Source organism: Staurois parvus, unplaced genomic scaffold (assembly GCF_062004578.1).
Source record: "Staurois parvus isolate SC_StPar_1 unplaced genomic scaffold, SC_StPar_1.0 ptg000533l, whole genome shotgun sequence".
Classification (NCBI taxonomy): Eukaryota; Metazoa; Chordata; class Amphibia; order Anura; family Ranidae; genus Staurois; species Staurois parvus.
In genome coordinates, this window is record NW_028318329.1 from 391,924 (window position 1) to 407,300 (window position 15,377).

General features: G+C 37.8%; 1 protein-coding gene across 6 annotated transcripts in view; it reads right to left on the reverse strand.

The window, feature by feature from the left end:
- Positions 1-15,377, reverse strand: part of DMXL2 (Dmx like 2) — a 210,425-nt gene that overhangs the window by 42,826 nt on the left and 152,222 nt on the right. For 3 of the 6 annotated variants that reach the window (XM_089690560.1, XM_089690561.1, XM_089690558.1), the window contains exons 25-29: positions 15,180-15,371; positions 12,297-12,373; positions 10,133-10,263; positions 6,895-7,143; positions 6,125-6,306 (exon numbers count right to left, since the gene is read on the reverse strand). In XM_089690560.1, coding sequence (XP_089546686.1) covers positions 6,125-6,306; positions 6,895-7,143; positions 10,133-10,263; positions 12,297-12,373; positions 15,180-15,371 — 831 coding nt within the window. Of the gene's footprint in view, positions 1-6,124; positions 6,307-6,580; positions 6,713-6,894; positions 7,144-10,132; positions 10,264-12,296; positions 12,374-15,179; positions 15,372-15,377 lie in introns of all 6 variants that reach the window. The other 3 variants (XM_089690562.1, XM_089690559.1, XM_089690563.1) reach the window with 2 other exon arrangements.

The following is a 15,377-nucleotide window of genomic DNA, read 5'->3' on the forward strand; positions in this document are numbered from 1 at the left end:
GTTTGAAATAGGTAAGCAGGGGGATTGGTAAGATCACCAGGTATTTCACATTAAAAAAAGAGAGGGAGAGGGAGGGAGAGAGAGAGGGAGGGAGAGAGGGAGGGAGAGAGGGAGGGAGAGAGAGAGGGAGAGGGGGAGAGGGAGGGGGAGAGAGGGGAGAGAGGGGAGAGAGGGGGGAGAGGGGGGGAGAGGGGGGGAGAGGGGGGGAGAGGGGGGAGAGGGGGGGAGAGGGGGGAGAGAGGGGGGGGAGAGGGAGAATGAGAATAGGATATTTTCGACACATGTACTGGGTACAACAGGCACATATCAGGAATATGAAATGTTGGGTTAAAATATTGGAAGCTCCAGACTGTTGGTGAATATTGTGTAGTGTGATGCATTTGTTATGATGCATAGCACAGTTTCCTTTTACATTTTTTTTCTCTTTTTTAACTTGAAGTGTCAAAAATGAATCAACTTTGATCTTTACAGATGAAGCCTCACGGAAATAAGTAGACCATAGATCAGGGGTGGGCAAACTTTTTGACTTGAGGGTCGCAATGGGTTCATATATTGGACCCGGGGGCCGGACCAAGAGTAGATGAATGATGTGTATGTGTCATCCATAGTAAGTAGAGATGAGCGAATTATTCAAAAATTCGATTCGGCTGATTCGCCGAATTTGCGGGAGAAATTCGATTCGATGCGAATTTATTCGCCGCGAATTTAACTTATTAAAAGGGTTTCTAGGCTTCAGAGAGCCTTTATATTAGTGCAGAACACTGTACCTTTAATTTAAATGCCCTTGGAGTCTGCTGGGGAAGAGAAATAATACTGTCAGTCAGTATGACATGCAGATGAGTGCCGTCGATCTTAGAATCACCGCACACTTCACTCATTTGGGCAGTCACGGGGCACGACGAAGAAGAAGAAGAAGAATGAAAAGAAGAAGAAGAAGAATGAAAAGAAGAATGAAAAGAAGAAGAAGAATGAAAAGAAGAATGAAAAGAAGAAGAAGAAGAATGAAAAGAAGAAGAAGAAGAATGAGAAGAAGAATGAAAAGAAGAATGAGAAGAATGAAAAGAAGAATGAAAAGAAGAATGAGAAGAATGAAAAGAAGAATGGGAAGAATGAAAAGAAGAATGAAAAGAAGAAGAAGAAGAAGAATGAAAAGAAGAAGAAGAATGAAAAGAAGAAGAAGAAGAATGAAAAGAAGAAGAAGAATGAAAAGAAGAATGAAAAGAAGAAGAATGAAAAGAAGAAGAAGAATGAAAAGAAGAAGAATGAAAAGAAGAATGAGAAGAAGAATGAAAAGAAGAATGAAAAGAAGAATGAGAAGAAGAATGAAAAGAAGAATGAAAAGAAGAATGAGAAGAATGAAAAGAAGAATGAAAAGAAGAATGAAAAGAAGAAGAAGAAGAATGAAAAGAAGAAGAATGAAAAGAAGAAGAATGAAAAGAAGAAGAAGAAGAATGAAAAGAAGAATGAAAAGAAGAATGAAAAGAAGAATGAAAAGAAGAATGAAAAGAAGAAGAAGAAGAATGAAAAGAAGAATGAAAAGAAGAAGAAGAAGAATGAAAAGAAGAAGAAGAAGAAGAAGAAGAATGAAAAGAAGAAGAAGAAGAAGAAGAAGAAGAATGAAAAGAAGAAGAAGAAGAAGAAGAAGAAGAATGAAAAGAAGAAGAAGAAGAAGAAGAAGAATGAAAAGAAGAAGAAGAAGAATGAAAAGAAGAAGAAGAAGAATGAAAAGAAGAAGAAGAAGAAGAAGAAGAAGAAGAATGAAAAGAAGAAGAAGAAGAAGAATGAAAAGAAGAAGAAGAATGAGGAGAAGAAGAAGAAGAATGAAAAGAAGAATGAAAAGAAGAAGAATGAAAAGAAGAAGAAGAAGAAGAATGAAAAGAAGAAGAAGAAGAATGAAAAGAAGAAGAAGAATGAAAAGAAGAATGAAAATAAGAATGAGAAGAATGAAAAGAAGAATGAAAAGAAGAAGAATGAAAAGAAGAATGAAAAGAAGAAGAATGAAAAGAAGAATGAAAAGAAGAATGAGAAGAATGAAAAGAATAAGAAGAATGAAAAGAAGAAGAATGAAAAGAAGAAGAAGAATGAAAAGAAGAATGAAAAGAAGAATGAGATGAATGAAAAGAAGAAGAAGAAGAATGAAAAGATGAAAAGAAGAAGAAGAAGAAGAATGAAAAGAAGAATGAGAAGAATGAAAAGAAGAATGAGAAGAATGAAAAGAAGAATGAGAAGAATGAAAAGAAGAATGAGAAGAATGAAAAGAAGAATGAAAAGAAGAATGAGAAGAATGAAAAGAAGAATGAAAAGAAGAATGAGAAGAATGAAAAGAAGAATGAAAAGAAGAAGAAGAAGAATGAAAAGAAGAAGAAGAATGAAAAGAAGAAGAAGAAGAAGAATGAAAAGAAGAATGAAAAGAAGAAGAATGAAAAGAAGAATGAAAAGAAGAAGAAGAATGAAAAGAAGAAGAAGAAGAATGAAAAGAAGAAGAAGAAGAAGAATGAAAAGAAGAAGAAGAATGAAAAGAAGAAGAAGAAGAAGAATGAAAAGAAGAATGAAAAGATGAAAAGAAGAAGAAGAATGAAAAGAAGAAGAAGAAGAATGAAAAGAAGAATGAAAAGAAGAATGAAAAGAAGAATGAAAAGAAGAAGAAGAAGAAGAATGAAAAGAAGAAGAAGAATGAAAAGAAGAAGAAGAATGAAAAGAAGAAGAAGATGAATGAGAAGAAGAAGAATGAAAAGAAGAAGAATGAAAAGAAGAAGAATGAAAAGAAGAATGAAAAGAAGAAGAAGAATGAAAAGAAGAAGAAGAAGAATGAAAAGAAGAAGAAGAAGAAGAAGAAGAATGAAAAGAAGAATGAAAAGAAGAATGAGAAGAATGAAAAGAAGAAGAAGAAGAATGAAAAGAAGAAGAAGAATGAAAAGAAGAAGAAGAAGAATGAAAAGAAGAAGAAGAATGAAAAGAAGAAGAAGAATGAAAAGAATGAAAAGAAGAAGAAGAATGAAAAGAATGAAAAGAAGAAGAATGAAAAGAAGAATGAAAAGAAGAAGAAGAATGAAAAGAAGAAGAAGAATGAAAAGAAGAAGAAGAATGAAAAGAAGAAGAAGAATGAAAAGAAGAATGAAAAGAAGAAGAAGAATGAAAAGAAGAAGAAGAAGAATGAAAAGAAGAAGAAGAAGAATGAAAAGAAGAAGAAGAAGAAGAAGAAGAATGAAAAGAAGAAGAAGAAGAAGAATGAAAAGAAGAATGAAAAGAAAAAGAAGAATGAAAAGAAGAAGAGGAATGAAAAGAAGAAGAAGAATGAAAAGAAGAATGAAAAGAAGAAGAAGAAGAAGAAGAATGAAAAGAAGAAGAAGAATGAAAAGAAGAAGAATGAAAAGAAGAATGAAAAGAAGAAGAGGAATGAAAAGAAGAAGAAGAAGAATGAAAAGAAGAAGAAGAAGAATGAAAAGAAGAATGAAAAGAAGAAGAAGAAGAAGAATGAAAAGAATAATGAAAAGAAGAAGAAGAAGAAGAATGAAAAGAATGAGAAGAATGAAAGAAGAAGAAGAAGAATGAAAAGAAGAAGAAGAAGAATGAAAAGAAGAATGAAAAGAAGAAGAAGAATGAAAAGAAGAAGAAGAAGAATGAAAAGAAGAAGAAGAAGAATGAAAAGAAGAAGAAGAAGAATGAAAAGAAGAAGAATGAAAAGAAGAATGAAAAGAAGAAGAAGAATGAAAAGAAGAAGAAGAATGAAAAGAATGAAAAGAAGAAGAATGAAAAGAAGAATGAAAAGAAGAAGAAGAATGAAAAGAAGAAGAAGAATGAAAAGAAGAAGAAGAAGAATGAAAAGAAGAAGAATGAAAAGAAGAATGAAAAGAAGAAGAAGAATGAAAAGAAGAAGAATGAAAAGAATGAAAAGAAGAAGAATGAAAAGAAGAATGAAAAGAAGAAGAATGAAAAGAAGAAGAAGAATGAAAAGAAGAAGAAGAAGAATGAAAAGAAGAATGAAAAGAAGAAGAAGAATGAAAAGAAGAAGAATGAAAAGAAGAAGAAGAAGAATGAAAAGAAGAATGAAAAGAAGAAGAAGAATGAAAAGAAGAAGAAGAATGAAAAGAAGAAGAAGAAGAATGAAAAGAAGAAGAAGAAGAATGAAAAGAAGAAGAAGAATGAAAAGAAGAAGAATTCCAGTACAGCAAAAAGTGTATCTGCAGAGAGCTCCGCTATTTCTGACAGTTCTCTGACAGTTCCTTCACATTTACAGCGGTTGAAACATTGTATCTATTTATTTCCGAATAAAAACATCTGTATCCTAAATGGAAACAAATAGATACAATGTTTCAACCGCTGTAAATGAACTGTCAGAACTGTCAGAAATAGCGGAGCTCTCTGCAGTGACACTTTTGCCGGCTGATCGGGAAAAATTCGATTCGTGCACCCGAAGTTTGCTAAAATTCGGATTCGATGCGAATCGAATTTTTCCTGATATTCGAAACGAATTCCACTTCGCCAGGTTCGATTCGCTCATCTCTAATAGTAAGTATAGTAATATTCCCCCATAGTAAGCATAGTAATTAATCCCCCATATAGTAATTCATCCCCCATATAGTAATTCATCCCCCATATAGTAATTCATCCCCCATAGTAATTCACCCCCCATATAGTAACTCATCCCCCATAGTAATTCATCCCCCATAGTAATTCATCCCCCATATAGTAATTCATCCCCCATAGTAATTCATTCCCCATATAGTAATTCATCCCCCATAGTAATTCATCCCCCATATAGTAATTCATCCCCCATATAGTAATTCATCCCCCATAGTAATTCATCCCCCATATAGTAATTCATCCCCCCTATAGTAATTCATCCCCCATATAGTAATTCATCCCCCATATAGTAATTCATCCCCCATATAGTAATTCATCCCCCCTATAGTAATTCATTACCCATATTAATTCATCCCCCCTATAGTAAGTCCCCCCTGTGTCAATTCACTTACCTTTGCTCCGCGCGTTCCTCTCGCTGTGTTCTCACGCCATTCCGGTGTAGCATGAAAATCTGTCTCCTATGAGGATCTGTCCCCCTCGACGTATCTGCGCATGTGCCAGTTTCCAGCATTAGCAGCCGATCGGCGATCTCTGGCACATGCGCAGATACGTCGAGGGGGACAGATCCTCATAGGAGACAGATTTTCATGCTACACCTGTCTTCAGGGCGGACTGTGAGAGGAGCCTAGCGGGAGCGGGCCGTAGTTTGCCCATTGCTGCCATAGATGATGCATTTTTCTTTCCTGCAAGCACGGGTTTCAGGAAAGGAAATTGCTCAATTCCCCCATCAACTACAGAGCTATTGTGTTTTCTTGGGCAAGGGGGGAGCCACCCCCGAGAGAACGCAATAGCTCCATAGGAGGGATTCCCCCATCAACACTGACCGTGTTGGTGGGAGACTCTAGCATTTTTCTTTCCTGAAACCCGTGCTTGCAGTAAAGATATACTCACCATCTATGGTCTGACTAGGGGTGCGTTGATCTGCAACGATCAAAGACGATGTAAAAATCCGACATGCTAGATGTACCCCAGTTGTGAACTGGGTACAATTAGCCTGCCCATAGATAGTTCGAATCTCGGCCGGTCCCTGCTGAACCAACTATGGCTGGCTATAGCGTGAACGAGAGTCTCACTAAGGCCGCACAGGTTATTGCTTTAAAAATAGCAACGTTAAAAGCAAGTTAGTAATGGTGGTTTCATTATTTTTATTCAGTTTCTCTTTACATTTAGCTTGAGGTGATTGTAGCCGTATTAGTGCATTTGCGACAGAAACAATTGAGTACTGTCCGTGATACTTTTTTTTATTTGCACTAAAATACAATTTTGAGGACAAGCTTTCGGGGTATGTCCCTTCTTCAAGGTACAAGCAGTACTGTTAGTGCAAATAAAAAAAGTATCACGGACAGTACTCAATTGTTCTTTACATTTAAAAATGAAATGGCATGCTTATTTTTGTCCTGTGTAGAATACTCACGTACAGTGATTCTACAGAGAGCATCTTTAATACTGTAATTCAGATGCACCCACCCAACCAAACACCAGCTTCATTTTGACATATCACACTCACTATACTGTCCATACATCAAAGGTCATCACCTACTTTAGCCACAAAATAGTCCCACATGCTTAGTTCTGGAGGAATAAACTTCTCCTTGTATGTTGGTCTCTCAGCGGGAACTGGAGGTGGGACAGCCACATCCTTAACTGGTCTACCAGGCACCAGCATCCTCATGTTAAACCGACGACGATGCTTATCTATTTCCTCTGATAAGGCAGGGATTGCTGTCAGAAGAAATCAGAAAACTCACTGGACTTATGATGAAGCGGCTATACATTCCTAATAGTTCGGCATGCACAATTAAACATCCATCTAAAGAAAAATATAGAAATGAAAGCCTAGATGTGGAAAACACAGTGCTAGTGTGATATCTTAGTAATTTGATAGATTTTCTATCATGCATAATTTTCAAAGTGCTCTTTCACAGATCAGTAAGTGATTGAAGGAAGGAATACAATTTGGACTCTGAGCACAGCAAACATCACACTGGTTTCTCACCACACACTTGAGACTCTTGTCCCATATCAGTAACAGAAGTATTGCCTTTAATGTTTGGCATAGCAGTTTCTGCTGCGGGTTGTTCTTCATTTGAAAAAGGGAGAGCACACTGAGTTTTTTGTTGCTCACTACCTGGATGAGATACATTAAATATATATATGAGCAAAGCGTAAATGACTGGCTGTGCCAATTTTTCTTAACTAATTCTATATATATTTTGGATTTTGTAGGCAAGGAGAAGAAAACTACAAGTTAATCGCTAAGGCAGCCAGCATAAACAGACCCAGCACTTAAATAAGTGGAAAGCAGAGTACCTGGAATGCTTTCTGGTGGTTTTCTCGGTTTTACAACAAGCTTGACTCCACCTCCAAAAACAGCTGCCCACATTCGGCCATTAAGAGGATGAGCAGCTAACCGAAACAGTTCTGTGCTAGAGTCAGTAGCGAGGGCATGTATCATCAAGCTCACATAGACTGCAACAACAGCTTCACACAACAAGACATTGAGTTTGGGCTGGTCTTCATCCTGAGCTGTGTTTAATAGATTTATAAGGGAACTAACACCTGGGGGTAAAAAAAAAAAATCCATAAAAATGAGAAAGGAAGAGACAAAATTACATGGTACAATTAAATTGGCAATACCAACACTTTTCTTGGCATAATTAATAAATCAAAAACAAGTAAATTTCATTTAGGGCCAGTTCACACTAGAATGGGTACATTTCATGCGCATTTCCCAAACAACACGCGAAAACACTACCCTCGCAAGATACATTGATGCCAATATTTGTTAAACACCCCAAAAAGCATCTTGTAGACCCACAAAGTACCGGAGTATCATAGGGTTTGGTACCATGGCGCCTGCAGCACTTTGAAATAAATGTGCTGTCAAAACTGGAACCAGTGCGTTCTAGTGTGAATCATCCCTGAATCAGGTAGAAGTTAAGCTGACCATACTAAAAGAGGAGGATGGAGGAATCCCCCCCAGGATATTGCATTCTAACAGTAGCAGCAGTCAGAACACACTAACCAACAGCTGCAACATATCCCAGGAATGGCCACAAACTGATCGAAATTTGTCTGGTTCGATAAACGTATGGACAGTTTTTTATTGAGCAGTTTTTTTCACACAAACATAGCTTTCTTTAGGTGGTATTTAATCACCACTGGGTTTTCATCTTTTGCTAAAAAACGAAAAAAGACCAAAAGTGTTGAAAAATAAATAATCCTCCTTTATAACACTTAGTCCAAATTGTATTCTGCTACATTTCTTTGGTAAAAATAGCCCAAATAAGTGTATATTATTTAGTCAGTATGAAAGTTAAAGAGTCCACAAACTATGGTATATATAGGTAAAAATTGATCGATCAATCCTGATGTACTGACGGCTCAACTCATTTCTTGAGGCCCAAAAATACAAGGACAGTACAAATAATCCCCCCAAATGAACACTTTTCGGAAAGTAGACAGTCCAAGGTATTTAACCATTTGCCGCCCGCCCTATGACCGAATGGCGGCCAGCAAATGTCTTCAGCGTTCCGGGCGTCCTCCCGCACATGCGTAGATTGCGCTCCTGCAGAGCTGCGCAGCGGCGCGATCTGTCACCGGCCGTGTACCTCGGACACGGCCAATGACAGATCTGAGTATCAGCCCCCGTTGCCTGTACCATGTGACCTGCTGTGACCAATCACAGCAGGTCACATGACAGTTGTATACAATGGATGGCTTCATTCATGCCATCCATTGTATACTAGTGTCTAGCTGTGAATGGTCACAGCTAATCACATGCACAAGAAAAAAAAAAAACCCCGGAATGAATCAATGTCATTCAGGTAAATGCTTGCTTATAGCAAAGTAATTCTTTGCTATAAGCAAATTGTGTAAAAAAAAAAAAAACTTCCCCAAAGTAGTACAAAGTTACTATGGTAACATTGTACTACTTTGGTCATAGTGAAATATGAAAACAAAAATCTTAAAAAAAAGAAAAAAAATGTAATAAAAAATAATAGTATATATATTTTTTTTTCATACTGTCACCAGTCAGTGTCCCTGATCACTGCCATGCCAGTTATTAGATGACGCTGTACTGCACTGGTGACAGTATGTAAAAAAAAAAAAATAGTGAAACTAATTTTTTCATTTTCCGAAAAATTATAACAAAAAAAATCCAACTTCAAAAAACTCGCCATGCCTCTTATGAAGTACGTCGGACTGTCTACTTTGCAAAAAGGGGTCATTTGGGGGATATCTGTACTTTTATGACATTCTTGGACCTCAGGAAATTAGATTGGCTGTCAGTACTTCAGGATTGATCAATATTCAGACCTATACCATAGTTCGTGAACTCTATAACTTTCCTATAAACTAAATAATACATCCTAATTTGGGTTATTTTCAAAGACATGTACCAGAATACATTTTGGCCTAAATATTTTATGAAGAACAATTATTTATTTGCAAATTTTTATAACAGAAACAAAGAAAAACGTGTTTTTTTCAAAATTTTTGGTCTTTTTTTGTTAATTTAGGAAAAATAAAAACCCCAGCGGTGATTAAATACCACCAAAAGAAAGCTCTAGTTGTGTGAAGAAAATAACATTTTAGTTTGGGTACAATGTTGTATGACTGGGCAATTGTCATTCAAAGTGTGAGAGCGCTGAAACCTGAAAACTAGCCTGGGCAGGAAGGTGTAAAATTGCCCGGTATTGAATTGGTTAATAAGAGGCATGGTGAGTTTTTTGTCACAATTTTTTGAAAAATGAAAAAATAAAGAAAAAATATTTTTTTCACTTTTTTTTTTTTTTTTTTTTTAACATATACTGTCACCAGTGCAGTACAGAGTCCTCATATAACTGGTGTGGCGGTGATCAGGGACACTGACTGGTGACAGTATCTAATTTAAATTAAAAAAAAAAAAAAAGTGTTTTTAATCATTTTTAAAACTTTTTACATACTGTGACAAGGGCAGTCACTGTGACATGTAGCAGTGTTACTATAGAGAAAATGTACTACTCTGGGGAGGTGATCGGGATTTTTTTTTCTTTGATAGCATATAACAGTGAAAAATCACTGTTATAAGCAGCCATTTTTATGCATGACATCAATTCTTTCAGTGTGCACTATTGTAATTAGCTGTGATTGGCCACAGCTAATCACATGGCTCAGACGGGCCGTAATTAGCTCTGTCTATACTATGTGATCACTGTGACCAATCTCAGAGATCAACACAATAATACACAATAAATAGCATGAGTGGAAGCCATCCATTGCGTACAATTGTCATGTGATATTCTAGGATTGGTTACAGCTATCACACGGAACCGGCAGTGGGTGACAGATCACATCACAGTGCGGCCTGTTGGGCGGGCGAAGCGCATTCTGGGGAGAATGTCATATGATGTCCACCCAGAACGAGAGAGCTCCAACCTCGTTATCACTGTACTAAAGGCTGGGCAGGAAGCGGTTAAATAAGCATAGTTCAATACCATAATAAAACATAGGTTTGTACAATAAATAAATACAGTATATAGGATGTTAATGGCATTGAACTCACCTGGCCAGGAGGCAGGAGGTGAATTTGGAGTAGCATGTTCTTCAATGCTCTCGGTCCTAAGCCGTCTTCGTTCACTTAAAAGAAGTCCTTGATAAACCATTCCCGTAAACTGATTTGCTTCTGCTTGACTGCTGCACAATAATTGAATATGATCAACCAAATAACCAGAAAACAGCATTCCAAATTCATGACATCATAGCATAAATATAACATAACTAGCAGTACAGAAAACTATACTTGGACTGCAAGAAACAGGGAAGAATAAGGATCATCTATTGCAGGGGTAGGCAACCTTTTAGAGATTGAGATCTACCTGGACAACATTGAGGTAATCAAAGATTGCCACAGGAAAGGAGGGGGCCCTGTAAAAAAAATAACTATCTAGCCCCCCAAAAAAACAGCAGTGCCATGTGCTCCCCCTCCCCCTAGTGTCCTCTGATCCCCTTCACATCATCCCCCTCACAGTATTGTCCTCTACCCCCCCTTCAGTAGTGACCTTTGACCCCCATACAGTATAGAAGTGGCCAGCCCCCCTTCACTGTATTGTCCTTTGCTGACTTGGGCCCGTCACTTTGCTGAATTGGGCCCGTCACTTTGCTGAATATATGGGTATGTCCCTTTGCTGGATTGGGGTGTCTCTTTGTTGAATCACTGGGGAAGTCTATTTGCAGAATATATGGGCTGGATCGGGCCATTATTTTCTGAACATATGTAGTATCAGCTACATGCAGTCTACTGCACTGTTTCAGCAGCAGTAGGGGGACTTCCTATCCCATTTCCAGAACAAAGCAGCTGGGAGCTGCTCAGCAATTCAAAGGAAACTTGAATTTTTATGAACGAATACAAAACTTCCTCCAAATGAATGAGGTGGAGATCTTGACATAATCTAACTGCATCAGCCAATCAGAGGAAGCCTTGTATTAATTTATAAAAAATACAAGGCTTCCTATAAATGGTTGAGCAGTGCTCATCCTAACTGGACTTTGTTCCTGGACCAAAATGAAGTCCCTGTACCACTGTTGGAATACAGCACTGTACATTGCATGTAGCTAAAGCTACATATAGTTTATACAACGCTGAAAGCTGCTGAACTGATTAGTAAACAGGAAACAGTTTGTTGCTTAAAGCCTAACTCCAGAAATATTATGGCTTTAAATAGTTCATGTGGATCAAGCTGGCCCAAACAGAGTTCACACATTTGAAGTTGTTGCAATCAAAAAAAACGTACGGTATCTTTTTGTAGTTATACTGTAATAATGTTTTAAAATTGTTCTGTGTGAAAGAAAACATTTTTCCCAAACTCTAACCATTTATATGGATACAGGGATCATTCACACTGGAACGTGATGAGGAAATCCTGTGTTCTGAAGGCGTTTCCCACACCAAGTTCAAAATGCACTGTGTGTGCCATCTGTTGCAGGTGTTATATAGTCCTAACGACACCCCAAACACAGATCGCAAATGCAGTGGATTTGCCTGCACCAGATCGCATGGCACCGCAGTACCATACGATCTGGTGCAATAAGTTTTGGAAAGTAGTACATACACTACTTTTGGTACAATCCAGAGTGATTTCAGCCCAGTCAAATGAACGGGCTGAAAATCGTATCAAGTCGCATAAGAATTGTGCAAAACATGGATTGTATTCCTGTGAAATTCAAATGTGAACCAGTCCATGTAACATAATGAAAAAATAAAGGTATACTGACCAAGAAATGGCTACAAAGGTAATTATAAGGCTCATTTCATAACTGAGCAACTCAAAATCACAGGCAAAATTGTGTGACTGTTACCTGCAACTCTGGATCCTGCTAAAATTGTGGCAAAAAGCAAGACGCATGTTTGAGTGACATTATTTCTCAATGGCATCCCAAATGCTACTTTGCCATGGAGGGCAGCCCATTCAACTAAGTGGCATTGCTCCAAAAACGCAGTAAAAAAACATGCAAAAACCGCAGGAAAAAAGTGACACCCGCAAGATGTTGCAAGATGTGAATGGGGGCCTAATGGTGGTGTGTTACTTTTAGAAGCATTTAGTATACAAATACCCATTACAAGGATTCCCAGAAAAAAAAAACTGCATCCCTTAACAGAAAAAATAAACCTACCTATCTTGAGGTGATTCAATATATAGATTACAGCAGGCAGAAAAATTGACTTTTACCTGTAGCTGTGACTGTCACAGAGAGCTTGATATATAGATGCAGAAAGTGAAGCAGCCAGTAAGTGAAGTGTGGAGACCTGGAAGAAAAATACGTTTTCAACTCTAAAGAGACTCAGTTCTGCATAAAACACCAGTTTGCAAGACAAGTACAGCCTACAACAAAAGGATAATTGAAATCATGGATTATTATTAAAGTCTTCCTGAAATTAAGAAAGCATAATGGCTGCTATTGTGAATCATTTCCTACTGAAAATGGTAGTTGACTGGTTGCCATGGCAGTCCAATGGCTTTAGTACCAAACCAGGAACAAGTACGCAGAGCCCGAGTTCTGCATGTTTGGACCAGGTCAGCAATTTAAAAAGTAAGGAAGCCATAGGCAGCTATAAACTAATGTAGAACGTAAAAGACCGGCACTGGATGTAGATTCGTTAGCCGTCGGGCTCCCACTTTGCTTTCTCTGAGTCTTTTTTCCTCTAGTAAAGAGAATTTGTCCACTTTTTTCCCTGTAGCCAGACTACATTTAGATATTGTCATTTGATTGTACGAAAGAATACCTTTAGGTCTATGGTCACGGGGAACAATTTAACATGAAGCGTTACATTAACTGCAATACGTAATTTGTGGTTCTTTGCAATATGTGGGCTGTACCACCCGCTCTTTAAAAAACAGAATTGGTGAACCCCAATGCCAGAGTCAGTTCAAATGCCTCAAGTCACCTTAAAGAACAACATCTTGGTGACATGACAGGTTTTAAGTAGTTTGGAATTGAGCAGGTTACCCATTCTGTCAGGGGAGGAGGTTGCCATTGCAAACTGCTTGCCAGGGAAGCCTGGTGGATTTTCAGATTCTGAACCAGAATCCCACAGGGGTTGAACCGAATATGGGATTTAGAGTTACACTTGTGTTCATTTCTATGGCTTGCCTTTTGCTGATGTGTGATCCACTTATCCCCCTCTTCTTCCTCTTTCATTGTTTGTGGCTATTTTGTTGCATTTTTATAATATTCTGTTTGTATTATTTGGTTACAATATTTTGATTGAGAGCAGTTGTTGGAGAATATTATTTTATTATCTCTTTTTTGTTTTCTTTTCCCTTTTGACGATCTTACTGTTTTGCTGCTATTGTAAAGAAGCCGCTTAGAGAGTGGCTAATTTCTCTATTAGCAGTCTCCACCTTTTTCCACAACGGTGAGAACCTACTGTATATACCGAGCTGCTTTATGGGATCATTTTTATTATGACTAAGGCCTAAAGGTTGGGGCCGAAACGTATCTATATTTTCACATAATGGATTATTTTACGTCTTGATGGATAAAGAGTAAAGCCTGCATTATTTTACTTCAAGCTGTGTCAGTGCAAAACTTTTACTCTACAGTATGTACAGGGTATGTACTGGCATAGATGAATGATAATTTTTTAGGAGGAAGTCAGCATGGCAGCCCCCCTACTTCCTCAAGTGCAGATTTTCTTGGTAAACAAATCCACAACTAATGACATGCATCAAATACTCCTGAGGATTACTGACATCATGACGCCCATCATACAACATACTCATGTTTGATTCTGCTGAGACCAAGCATGTTAACGTCAGGCAGCTTGAGGTACAGTACATGCTGAATTATTGCTAGAGAAACCTTTGATACCTGAAAATTTTCCCAAATGTTCAGGTTCACTGAAAGTTTGGAGAAAAAAAAATAATATTTTCCAGATGTGAAATAAAGCTTACAACAGCTACAAAAATACACCTAGTAACACTTGAGTGTCTAGTGGGAAAACTGCTGCTACATGCAACCCATTTTACAGGTCATCAGCTTAAAAAAATTGCAACAGACACTTTCTCCACACCATTTAAAGTGTTACTAAACCCACAACTGTAAAATCAGTCTGTATATGCAATAAAGCCAATAAAGCATGCTTGTTATACACACTGTGGAACCTAAGGGGTTAATCCTCTGCACTGTGTAAAAAGGCTGTGGGATCCTGTCTTCTCCAATCCTCCCCTTCCTTTGCTGTCCCCAATCCATCTGCCATAGTTAGAGAAGCAGTGGCAAGTCTGCACATGCTCTGTTTGGTATGTACTGTTAGAGTTTTTTTGGGGGGAGGATGCTTGTGATCTGCACAGAGCCAATCAACACTGTCCAGACAGAGGGTCACGGGTTATACAACCTGACAGGACAGTTAGAGGAGAATGAAAACTCCTCCTACAAGATTAACCAGTGCTTGGTTGGACACTGATAGAAGTCACAAGACTGCTATATACTGCTGATGAGAAAAGGTATTTAGCAGTTTATATTTACTAAAATAACTGCATTTCTATGTTTTGTGTACTGTGGAAAACTGGATATAGTGAATGCAGGGTCCTGGGTTTAATACCACTAAGTTATGACAGAAATTACACCATCACTGAGTATCTGGACAGTATTACTCTAAAGGGTTGATTTACTAAAGGCAGACAGTCTGTGCACTGCAAGTGAACTTCAAGTACAGTTGCTCTAGATCTGAAGGGAAGCTCTGAAATGAAGGGAAGCTCTGCTGATTTCTATTGTCCAATCATGTGCAAGCAAAAATGCTATTTTGTGTTTATTTTCCTTGCATGTGATTGGGTATTCTTTGCAAAGTGAAGCTTTACCTCATTTACTAAGTTCTGGAGCAACTGCACTTGCAGTGCACAGTATCTTTGCCTTTTAATAAAGCAACCCCTAAGTATCAATTTGTGGATACAATGATTCCTGCAAACCTTAAAGTACATTGATGTCAGTCAATATTTCAATAATGATACAATCTATAGCAATGGTGTTAGCAGGATAGGGACCCACAGACATAAAGCAATGCCCCCTTGATTCTGATTAACATTGTGCAGACTACATAAAGGGAGCCCACTTACCTTTGGATCCTGGTTGTCAGGATGTGGAGCATTCTTCATCTGAACAATGGTATAGAGAATATCATGAATATGATTATTCAGGTAGAGGACGGGGTTAGCAATCACAGTCTTTGTCACAGCAATGCTCGCAGATAGTAATGGGAGGGTTGTAGGTAGTGGGAGAGGCGACTGGAGCTGCTTTACAGTTGTTTCCTGTAC